Source organism: Nomascus leucogenys, unplaced genomic scaffold, assembly GCF_006542625.1.
Source record: "Nomascus leucogenys isolate Asia unplaced genomic scaffold, Asia_NLE_v1 000025F_20173291_qpdss1sc, whole genome shotgun sequence".
Classification (NCBI taxonomy): domain Eukaryota; kingdom Metazoa; phylum Chordata; class Mammalia; order Primates; family Hylobatidae; genus Nomascus; species Nomascus leucogenys.
Window position 1 is genome coordinate 44222 of NW_022095991.1, and position 12245 is coordinate 56466.

Below are 12245 nucleotides of genomic sequence, written 5' to 3' on the forward strand. Positions count from 1 at the left end.
CACCGAGGAGCATGGTGACCAGACAAACAGTCCTGTTGGAGGTAGTGGGGCATAGCAAGCTGGTTATAGACCATCACGTGCCGGTCTGGATGCCAGCTTACCCTACCGAGGACTTGTCCTTATTCCAGAGGATATGTGCCATGTCCTAGGACTATGGCTGATGATTTGAAGGCTGGCTGGTTCCCCTATCCCTGGGGCTGAGCTGTTTGTGCAGGCCCTGGGGGAGGTTCCAGAGCTGTCTGTTGTAGGAGATGTATGTGCTTCTCTTCCAGGCCTTGGGATTTTTGCTGTGGATCGTCTGCTGGGCAGACGTCTTCTACTCTTTCTGGGAAAGAAGTCAGGGCATATTCCTGGCCCCAGTGTTTCTGGTCAGCCCAACTCTCTTGGGCATCACCATGGTAAGTAGGAGCTGGCTGTGACCCCTGGGCCATCTGCTGGGCTCAGTGGAGACCAAAAGTAGTAGCTCGTAAGACTAGAATCATAGTTTTTTAAGGCAGTGATCAGCTGGAGCTGGGATAGAAATGTAGCCTTTTTTTTTTTTTTTTTTTTTTTTAAGAGATGAGATTTCGCTTTCATCCAGGCTGGAGTGCAGTGGTACCATCATAGTTCACTGCAGCCTCAAACTTCTGGCCTCAAGCAATCCTCCTACCTCAGACTTCTGAGTAGTTGGGACTACAGATGTGTGTCACCACGTCCAGCTTATTTTTGGCTAATTTTAAAATTTTCTGTAGAAATGGGATCTCACTGTGTTGTCTAGGGTGGTCTTAAACTCCTGGCCTCAAGTGATCCTTCCAGAGCACTGGCATTATAAACATGAGCCACTGTTTCCAGCCCCAGCTGCAGTCTTTGGATGGGGCATGTGTTGTCCAGTTTGCCACAGTCCCCACCATGCCCTATTGTCTTCCCTGCCAATGAATCTGAGTGGCAGATGCCACCTTTTGTTGTGTTTGCCATACTATGCTCTTGTATTGGCTACTTTTGTCACTTATATACTAACTACCTGGGGTCTAATGGCCTTGAATTTTCACTATCTGGCATAGGGGGTGGGTTGCTACGCTAAATAGGAAACCGCTGTGTCCCAGGGGGGATACACAACTTAGTGAGTGATAGAGACAAGGAAACGACTTTCTTAATTACAGCTGACATGTATTGAGCACTTACTATGTATGTACCTGGCTATATTCTTGGTGTTTCACGTGTCTTGAAATTCATTGAATTTTCACAACAACCCTGTGAGATGGGTACTGCTTTGTTCCCATCTTACAGGTGAGGAAACAAGGCATAGAGAGGTTAAGTGTCCTGCCCAAGGTCACACCGCTAATGTGCAGCTGAGTCAGGGGTGGGACCCCAGACACCATGCTTTTAGCCCCTGCAACCTGCAACTTCTGAGCCCTGATCAGAGAGTTCTCGGAGAGTGTAGCCCTTGAGTATTGTAAAAAGAGGAGGGAGGCTGGGCACCGTGGCTCATGCCTGTAATCCCAGCACTTTGGGAGGCCGAGGCGGGAGAATCACTTGAGGTCGGGAGTTTGAGACCAGTGTAGCCAACATAGCAAAACCCCATCTCTACTAAAAATAAAAAAAAAATAGCCGGCGTGGTGGCAGACGCCTGTAGTCCTAGCTACTCAAGAGGCTGAGGCAGGAGAATTGCTTGAACCCGGGAAGTGGAGGCTGCAGTAAGCCGAGATCGCGCCACTGTGCTCCAGTCTGGGGGACAGAGCGAAACCTCATCTCAAAAAAGAGAAAAAAAAGAGGAGAGAACAAGTTTAAGGCAGGACATTCTGAGCAGGGTGAACAGTGTGTCCAGGGAGGGGTGGAAGGTTAAGGGGAATATGCAGGCAGGGAGGACAAGGTGTTTGGTGAAGGAACACCGTGTGAAGGTTGGGGGGATAGAGTGGATGTGACAGAGGGGTCAGGAAAGACAACGCGGAGCCAGATTGCCAAGGACCATGAATCTTTATTTTTCTAAATTAATTTTTCATTTTTTAAATTTTAGAGTCAGAGTCATACTCTGTTGCCCAGGCTGGACTTCACTGGTGTGAGATCACAGCTCACTGCATGCTTGAGCTCCTGGGCTCAAATGATCCTTCTGCCTCAGCCTCCCAAGTAGCTGGGAGTGTAGACATGCGCCAACATGCCCATCTAAATTTATTTTTTATTTTTTTATTTTTTTATTTTTCCCCCCGAGATGGAGTTTCGCTCTTGTTGCCCAGGCTGGAATGTAATGGCGTGATCTTGAGTTGCGGCAACCTCCACCTCCCGGATTCAAGCTATTCTCCTGCCTCAGCCTCCCGAGAAGCTGGGATGACAGGCATGCGCCACCACGCCCATCTAATTTTGTATTTTTAGTAGAGATGAGATTTTACCATGTTGGCCAGGCTGGTCTCGAACTCTCGACCTCAGGTGATCCACCCACCTAGGCCCCCAAAGTGCTGGGATTACAGGCATGAGCCACCAGCCCTGGCCAGTTTGTTATTTTTGTAGAGACAGGGTCTCCCTTTGTTGCCCAGGCTGGCCTCAAACTCCTTGTCTCAAGTGATCCTCCTGCCTGGGCCTCCCAAAGTGCTAGGATTACAGGTGTGAGCCATCATGCCCGGCCCAGACCATGATTCTATATAGCACACATATGTGCTGTCCACTCTCTGCCAGGAACTGTCCTAATCCCTTTATTTATTAACCCTTTTACATTGTAAATAAGATAAGCAAACTGTGGTACAGAGAGGAGAAGGACTGGCCCAAGGTCACCTGGTCAGTAAGTGGTAGGGCCAGCTTCCAGTCTAGGCCCCAGTGTGTAGCCTGGCACCTGCGGGGCTCTCTCTACTTCGCGCCTGGCTCTCCTGCTGGGTTTGATTCATCTTTGTGTCCTCAGAGCCTGGCACTGTGCCTGGCATGCAGTAAGCATTCCATAAATGCATGGAGGGAATGAGAGAGTAAAGGGTTTTGGTTTTTCCTGAATTTGGGTCTTGGGCTCAGCGTTCTGGCAGTGGGGTATTAGAGTGGATATGTATTTTTTTTTATTTTTTCAATTTCACTATAATAGAGACAGGGTCTTTCCATGTTGCCCAGGCTAGTCTTAAACTCCGGGCTCAAGTGATCCCCCTGCCTTGGCCTCCTAAAGTGGTGGGATTACAGGCATGAGCCACCATACGTGGTCAGCTGTTTTTGACTTGAGTAGGTCGTCCTCCCTTAACTTTCCTTGTTCCTGGTCTTTTTTTTTTCCTTTGAGGCAGAGTTTCGCTCTTTTTTCCCAGGCTGGTGCGCAATGGCGCGATCTTGGCTCACTGCAACCTCTGCCTCCCGGGTTCAAGTGATTCTCCTGCCTCAGCCTCCCCAGTAACTGGGATTACAGGCACGTGCCACCACACCTGGCTAATTTTTGTATTTTTAGTAGAGACAGGGTTTCACCATGTTGGCCAGGCTGGTGTCAAACTCCTGACCTCAGGTGATCCACGTGCCTCGGCCTCCCAAAGTGTTGGTATTACAGGCGTGAGCCACCGTGCCCGGCCGTTCCTGGTCTTTGGATCGTTCATTTATGCCTCTGTCACCCTGGGGGAAACGGGGGTGATAGTCTGAGGGTTGGGGCTTTTGACCCCTCAGGGGACTCTGAGCTGGGCTGGCCAAGAGGTGAACTGGCCTATGAGATCCTCAGCCTCTCCTTATCCACCTGAGATCTCTGGGATGGAATGGAGGACCAGCTCAGCTGTGAATGTGTCAGAAACATTCTGACTATATCCCAGGGAACCAGAATATGCAGGCACTTGGGAATATGGGACAGGATGCAGCCAGCACATTTTTTTTTTTTTTTTTTTTTTTTTTTTTTGAGATGGAGTCTCACTCTGTCGCCCAGGCTGGAATGCAGTGGTGCGATCTCAGCTCATTGTAGCCTCCGCCTCCCAGGTTCAAGTGATTCTCCTGCCTCAGCTTCCCAGCTAGCTGTGACTAAAGGCGCACGCCACCACGCCTGGCTAATTTTTGTTTTTTTAGTAGAGATAGGGTTTCACCATGTTGGCCAGGCTGGTCTCAAACTCCTGACCTCAAGTGATCTGCCCGCCTTGGCCTCCCAAAGTGCTGGGATTATAGGCATGAGCCACTGCGCCTGGCTGATTTTTTTTTTTTTTTTTTTTCATCCCTAATCTGTATCAAGCGTTGGAGACACAGGCATATAGTCCAGCTGTGCAAACAGACATTAAACAAATGATTCCTCAAAAAGGCACAAAGTGTTTAAACGTCTGCAGAGTACTGTGTGAGGGTGAAGGTAGGGGAGCTTGCTTTGGTCTGGGGGATAGCCAGGCTTCCCTGAGGGAGGGTTGGTGGAGCTGAAGCCTGAGAATGAGCAGGTTGTTAAAAAGCTGATGAGGCTGAGGGCAGAGGACCAGCTAGGGAGAAAAGCACATGTAAAGTCCTGGGGGTCACAGCGAAAACTTGAGAGTTCTGTGTGGCTGGAGCAGAGATGGCCAAGGTGGAGAGCAGGGGTGATGGGGCAGAGGCTGACCCCGGGAACGTTGAGCATCAGGGCAGGTGGGTTTTGTTTTTCATTCCGGGTACTCTGCCTGTTCTTTTAAATAAAGTTTTATTGGCATGAAGGCGGCATGTCCATTCATTTACATCTTTCCTCTTGCCATTTTCACACTGCAGTGGCAAAGCTGAGTAGTTTTGATGTAGAGTCTATGGCCCATGAAGTCCAAGATATTTATTACGTGGTCCATTAAGAAATAGTGTGGCTGGGAGCAGTGGCTCACACCTGTAATCCCAGCACCTTGGGAGGCCGACAAGTGGATCACCTGAGGTCAGGAGTTTGAGACCAGCCTGGCCAACATGGTGAAACCCTGTCTTTACTAAAAATACAAAAATTAGCTAGGCGTGGTGGTGGGCACCTGTAGTCCCAGCTACTTGGGAGGCTGAGGCAGGAGAATCACTTGAACCTGGGAGGTGGAGGTTGCAAGTGAGCTGAGATTGCGCCACTGCACTCCAGCCTGGGTGACAAGAGTGAAACTCTGTCTCAAAAAAAAAAAAAAAATAACCAACAACTCCTGTCATGTGCTTCTCTCCTCAGCTGCTTGCTACCTTTTTAATTCAGCTGGAGAGGAGGAAGGGAGTTCAGTCTTCAGGGATCATGCTCACTTTCTGGCTGGTAGCCCTACTGTGTGCGCTAGCCATCCTGAGATCCAAAATTATGACTGCCTTAAAAGAGGTAAGTGGCGGTCTCGTTCCTCATCTTGCTTCAGTGGCCCTGGGGGGAGAGATGCTGGGTCCCTCTGGCTTGTGTAGAACTCATGCGTTGCCATGGGAACCAGGGGATGGGTACCACATGCACCTAGCTTCTCCCTTGGTGACTTCCCTACCCCCCCAAATCCTCATTAAGTCAGCCCTAGCCTTTTTTCTAGCACCTCCTTTCCCCAGGGCCTGATTCGTCTGTGTTGCTCCAAGGGGCTCCCATGGGACCTCCAAGGGCAGGAGTTGTGGGCCGATGCCAGGCTGGCCCCGTCAGCAGGAAACAGCAAGACAGGCAGCTCCAAATGCTGCCAGGCTGGGATGGAGCTGAGCCAGGAACGGTGTTTGCAGAGTGACTGTTCCCCTGGGGGACCCTAGGCTTGTCCTCACGTTACCCTTGTCCCATCAGTTGCTGCTCTGGCTGGAGAAGTTGTTTACATTGGCTGCCGTGTGCTGCTCCTAGGAATTTTGAGGAGTGTGCACTTTTTTTTTTTTTTGCTGCTGTTACTGAGACAGAGTCTCGCTGTGTCACCAGGCTGGAGTGCAGTGGCGCGATCTAGGCTCACTGTAACTTCTACCTCCTGTGTTCAAGCGATTCTCCTGCCTCAGCCTCCCAAGTAGCTGGGACCACAGGCACACGCCACCACGCCCATCTAATTTTTGTATTTTTAGTAGAGACGGGGTTTCACCATGTTGGCCAGGATGGTCTACATCACTTGACCTTGTGATCCACCCGCCTCGGCCTCCCAAAGTGTTGGGATTACAGGCGTGAGCCACCGTGCCTGGCCTGGAGTGTGTGCTTTTAGAATAACCTGCTGTTCCTGCCATCTTGGAGCTAATTAGAGACTGGCGTGAGGCAAAGGAAGGAAAAAAAGCTGAACATTTGATTATTGAGCGCCTACATATGATCATGAGTGATGGCAGCTGATGCTGATCGAGTTCATGTTTTCAAAGTGCCTCTCAGGGGACTGTATGTGTCACGAATAATCCTCCTGACCTCTTGCAGTGACTTGGACAGAATTTCTCAGCCTCAGCACTAATTGACATTTTGGATTGGAGACTCCTTGGTTGTAGGGGCTGTCCTGTGCTTTGTAGACATTTAGGGGTGTCCCTGGCTTCCCCTGACTGGGTGCCATAACACTCCCAAGTTATGACAAATGAGATGTCCCCAGACACTGCCAGATGTTTCCTGGGAGGCAGAATCACCCCTGGTTAAGAACCTCTGGTGGTTTATAGGTGGGGAAACTGAGGCACAGAAAGGTTAAATAAGTTGACAAGATCCCACAGCCAGTGTGAGAGAGCCAGGCCTTGATATAGCTCTGTTTCACTCCCAAGCCCTGTCTTCCTCCCGTCAGGCAGCGGTGAGCAGTGAGACTACCAGTGATGGAGCCGGCTTTCTGCCATTACGTCCCTGGGGGAGCTGGGAGCCCCTGGGGAGCCTGCGATGTCCCTGCGGCTGAGTGAGTGCACCTTCCATGGTGCCATCTGCCCTCTGGGTTTCTGCCACCTGCTCTCAGAATGCGATCTTTTTTTTTTTTTTTTTTTTTTTTGAGATGGAGTTTCACTCTGTCACACAGGCTGGAATGCAGTGGCGCGATATCGGCTCACTGCAGCCTCCGGCTCCTGGGTTCAAGTGATTCTCCTGTCTCAGCCTCCCGAGTAGCTGGGATTACAGTCGCCTGCCACCACACCTGGCTAATTTTTTAATTTTTAGTAGAGACGGGGTTTCACCATGTTGACCAGGCTGGTCTCCAACTCTTGACCTCAGGTGTTCCGCCTGTCCCGGCCTCCAAACGTGCTAGGATTACAGGGGAGCCACCACACCCAACCCCAGAATGTGATCTTTTTCCTCCTTCCTTCCCCACCATGCAGGATGCCCAGGTGTACCTGTTTCGTGACATCACTTTCTATGTCTGCTTTTCCCTCTTACTCATTCAGCTCGTCTTGTCCTGTTTCTCAGATCGCTCACCCCTGTTCTCGGAAACCATCCACGACCCTGTAAGTGTGACCACAGACAAGTGTGTGTGTGCATGTGTGTGAGTGTGAGTGAGATGCGTGACATAGTACCAGCTAATATTTCTTAGATCCATCCAGGATCTCGTTCCAGCCTCCCTCAACCCCGATACAGGGAATATCATCCCGCCTACTTTACAGATGGAAAAACTGAGGCTTAGATGTGACTGGGGGAGCTGAAGGAGAGAATCTGCTTTGTCCTTGATGAACTGCTCTGTCTTGCAGGCCTGTAGGTTTCTCACTTGGCATGGTGATTTTGGAAAATGTGAGCAGATAATTACAAATCAGGTATTTTTTATGAATTCTAGCTGTCCAGATGTTCTGGAAAAGTGAAGTTCTGACAGATTAGGCCTATAATCCTACAGGGCAGAGCCGAGGAATTGCTGGAGTCCCCACCACTCCCTACTGTATTATACTTGCATGTTTTCCTCACTTGTGGCAAGTGCCTGGCCCCTGAGGGATTTGAGTTTGAGACCCTTGGTCTGCTTTGTCAGTTTCAGAGAAATTCTGTAAATATGGAAACATCAGTGAGGAGAGTAGAGATGGCCACCATTTCTGCTAGTAGAACAAAAGGGAACACTTTATTTATTTCCCTTAATTCTTTTCTTTCTTCTTTTTTTGAGACAGGGTTTTGCTCTGTTGCCTAGGCTGGAGTGCAGTGGTGTGATCTTGGCTCACTGTAGCCTTGACCTCCTGTGCTCAAGCAATCCTCCTACCTCAGCCCTCTTGAGTAACTGGAATTACAGGCGCACACCACGATGCCTGGCTAATTTTTTTTCTTTCTTCAACTTTTATTTTAAGTTCCAGGGTACATGTACAGGACGTGCAAGTTTGTTACATAGGTAGATGTGTGCCATGGTGATTTGCTGCACAGATCAACCCATCATCTAGGAATCAAGCCCAGGACCCATTAGCTATTCCTCCTGATGCTCTCCCTCCACCTGCTCCCCAACTTGGCTTACTTTTAATTACTTAATTAATAATTAAAGATGGGGAGATGGGGTCTTACTATGTTGCCCAGGCTGGTCTCAAACCCCTGGGCTCAAACGATCCTCTCGCCTTGGCCTCTCAAAGTGCTGGGATTACAGGTGTGAGTCACCACGCCTGGCCTATTCTTTATTTTTTTAATAGAGATGGGATCTTGCTGTGTTGCCCAGGCTCATGTGCAGTTTTTGATAAGAGAGATCTGGGAAGGCCTGCCCAGAAAACTGCATGTGAGCAGAGACCTACAGGGGTGAGGTAGTGGGTGGAGCAAACACGTAGAGGAACAGTGTTCCAGGCAGAGGGGAACAAGTGCAAGGGCCCTGGGGTGGGGAGGCGTGGAGAGAACAGCAAGAAAAGCCAGCACAGCAGGAGAAGGCTAAGAGATGGTGGGTGCCTGAGAGGTAGGAGAGTCCCCTTGTGAGCCAGATGAGCCGTTTGGGTTTTATTGTGAGTATGACAGGGAGGCCTTGGAGCACCTATTTAATGCTGATTCATGGCTAGTCAGCTGGTAATGGGCAGATTGCAGTGGGAGCACTTTTCACCTCTGTGGTTCTGTTGGGTTTGGCATAAACCTCTGTGAGGGGCAGAGGCTCGCCTTGTGGGTAACAAAAGGGCTTGGTGGGCATCAGTATGGAGGAGGAGGTTGATGATAACTAAGATTTTAGAAACCTATGTCCCAGGCCGGGCGTGGTGGCTCACGCCTGTAGTCCAGCACTTTGGGAAGCCGAGGCAGGCAGATCAGTTGAGTTCAGGAGTTCGAGACCAGCCCAGCCAACATGGTGAAATGCCATCTTTGCTAAAAATACAAAAATTAGCCAGGCGTGGTGGTGCATGCTTGTAATCCCAGCTAGTCGGGAGGCTGAGGCAGAAGAATCACTTGACCCTGGGTGGCGGAGGTTGCAGTGAGCAGAGATCGCACCACTGCACTCCATCCTGGGTGACAGAATGAGACTCTGTCTCAAAAAAGAAGAAAAAAGAAGTGCATGTCCCAGTGTATGTTCTGAGGAGTCCCGTGTTGGTATTTCCTTGCCCAAAGAGGAGCTGGGTTGGAGAAATGAGTGAGTGCAGGTGTCTGTGTATGTATTCCTGTGCATCTGTGTGTACGTGTGTGTATGCATGCATGTGCGTGCTCGTGTGTCTCGGTAGTCACAGGCATGTATACGCGTGTATGTGCTTATATGTGAATGTGTGCTTGTGAGTGTGTTTATGTTCATGTATGTGTGTGTTTGGATATGTGTGTGTATGTCTTTGTGTTGTGTGTGCTTGCATATGTACAAAGTTCACAAAGGCAATAGTGACTCATGCCTGTAATCCCAGCACTTTGAAAGGCCAAGGCTAGAGGATCACTTGAGCCCAGGGGTCACCCCATTTTGGATCCCTGGCTGGTGCCTGACACAGAAGAGAGGGGCTCATGAGTCAGTGGCTGTTGTATGCATTGTGTATCAGTGTGTGTAAGTGTGTGGCAGCCAAGTGTCCCTGTTTGTCAAATGTTGGGCTATTCTTTTTTGTCTTTTGTGTGTTTGTTTGTTTGTTTGTTTGTTTGTTTGTTTTAGACGGATTCTTGCTCTTGTTGCCCAGGCTAGAGTGCAGTGGCATGATCTCAGCCCACTGCAACCCCACCTCCTGGGTTCTAGCGATTCTTCTGCTTTAGCCTCCTGAGTAGCTGGGATCACAGGTGCCCATCACCATGCTTGACTAATTTTTGTATTTTTAGTAGAGACGGGGCTTCACCATCTTGGCCAGGCTGGTCTCGAACTCCTGACCTCAAGTGATCCACCCGCCTCAGCCTCCCAAAGTGTTGGGATTACAGGTGTGAGCCACCGCGTCTGGCTGAGCCATTCTTTAGAACTGGGACTTACACAAAACAAGTCACACCTTACCTGGGTGGCTGCAGACCTTGGATTGCTCAGGGTAAACAGAGTCTGGTTGGGGCTGCCTGGCTGGCATAGGGATCACCTGACCCATCAGGCTTTCTCTGGGAGCCTGGCAAGAGCTCTCTTGCCATGGATGGTTCTGGAAGCTTTTTGAAGGAGGGACTTTCTGATTTCTGATCTCCCTTGGGAATCTGGATAAATTCCCTTTCACTTCTCCCCTGGGCGTGTGTGTACCAGGATGACTCACAGAGCTGACTTGGACCTTTTTTTTGTGCTTTCTGCATTCCTGGCAGGCTGGGTGACATGAAGCTCTCAGCTGTGGCGGCTAAAAGGCTGCACTGCTGGGGGGCTGGGACACCCTGACTCTTCTCCCCAGTCATTGTTTTCTGTCTCTGTCTCATCTCCCCCAGCTCCTTCTGTGTCACTGCTGGTCTTCCAAGATGGTGGAAGACACTGTGCTTTGTCTCTTTGGAGTCTTGCTCTGTTGCCAAGGCTGGAGTGCAGTGGCACGATCTTGGCTCTGCAGCCTCCGCCTCCCAGGTTTAAGTGATTCTCCTGCCTCAGCCTCCCGAGTAGCTGGGACTATAGGCACGTGCCACCATGCCCGGCTAGCTTTTGTGTTTTTAGTAGAGATGGGGTTTCACCGTGTTGGCCAGGATGGTCTCGATCTCCTGACTTCAAGTGATCCACCCACTTTGGCCTCCCAAAGTGCTGGGATTACAGGCATGAGCCACCACACCTGGCATATTTTATCTATTCTTAACGGAAATATTCATTATAATTCTATTGAAAGAAATAGCCGTGTTGCACTTAGAGAACAGTATGTTGATATCCACTCTGGCATGCCTTCCTAAGGGATTTTCAGGGGAATATGACAATTGGAGAATTGAGCCAACTTTAGACCCTTGGTCTAAAGAGAAGTCAAAATTAGTAGGAGTCTGAATCCCTGCCTTCAAGAAGCTTGTAATCTAATTGGGGAGCACATTTATACTGGAAAGCACATCTGTAAAACAATTCACAGTAAAGGGTGTAAGGAATCATGAGGATACAACTGCAAACATTCTGTCCCATTGTCCCCATAAATACAACCAACGTTGTCAAGCAACAAGTCTAGATTTTTGGTTTAGGAAGAAAGGCGTCAGTATCATCAGAGGGCATGGGAAAGAGCAAAAGTGGCTTTATCTGTAAAGGCTTCCTGGAATTGCTGACTTGTAATTGAATAGGTGCTAGGCGAGAGATAGATAAAAGTCATGAGGATGTTTCAGACAGGACGGTCGTTGGGAGCATGATGGTGTGAATCAAGCCAAACTGTTTATCTTTTCATTTGGCCAGATGGTAGGGGACACACGGGAGTGTCACAGGAGTGAGGATTGTCAGGAGCATCACCAGCTGACTCGGGTGAAGATAAATTCTCTTGACCATCATATTCCTCATTCTCCTCACTGTCAGTACTGAGGCCTTTTTCGAGTGCTTTCTGAGCCTTCTCATAGTTAAAGTGGTGAATTTTATGGAAAATACTTGTTTTAAAATTTGTCTGTTTTATCTAAAAATTTGGTTGTGGCTAAATGATTACCTTGTAAGCCCTTGTGGGAGCCAGTGTGATACAATAGAGGTCAGAAACAGGAGTCAGGGACCCCAGGTTTTGGCATCTGACTGTCATGTATTAGCTCCATGACCGTAGGCAAGTTGCTTAAGCTCTCTGCATCTTAGTTTCCTCACTTCCAAAATGTTAGACCAGAATCAGACGTTTTTATGCTATACAATTTTTTTTTTTTGAGACAGGGTTTTACTCTGTTCCAGGCTGGAGTGCAGTGGCACAATCATAGCTTACTGTAGCCTCAAACTCCCAGGCTCGAGCAATCCTCCTACCTCTGCCTCCCAAGTAGCTAGGACTACAGGTGTGCACCACCACACCCAGCTAATTTATTTCTCACTATGTTGCCCAAGCTGATCTGAAACTCCTGGCCTCAAGTGATTCTTCTGCCTTGGCCTCCCAAAGAATTTTTTTTTTCTTTTCAATGACACTTTATTATTTTTATTTTTATTTTTTTTAATTATACTTTTAAGTTTTAGGGTACATGTGCACAACATGCAGGTTTGTTACATATGTATACATGTGCCATATTGGTGTGCCGCACCCATTAACTCTTCATTTAACATTAGGTG

At 49.0% G+C, this 12245-nt stretch overlaps 1 protein-coding gene across 1 annotated transcript in view; it reads left to right on the forward strand.

The window, feature by feature from the left end:
• Positions 1-251: 251 nt before the first annotated feature.
• LOC100603765 (putative pyridoxal-dependent decarboxylase domain-containing protein 2) overlaps positions 252-12245 on the forward strand; it is a gene marked incomplete at its 3' end in the record, with an annotated part of 47408 nt that continues 35414 nt past the window's right edge. Inside the window, 3 exon segments of the mRNA XM_030808615.1 lie at positions 252-398; positions 5051-5188; positions 7081-7206. Coding sequence (XP_030664475.1) covers positions 252-398; positions 5051-5188; positions 7081-7206 — 411 coding nt within the window.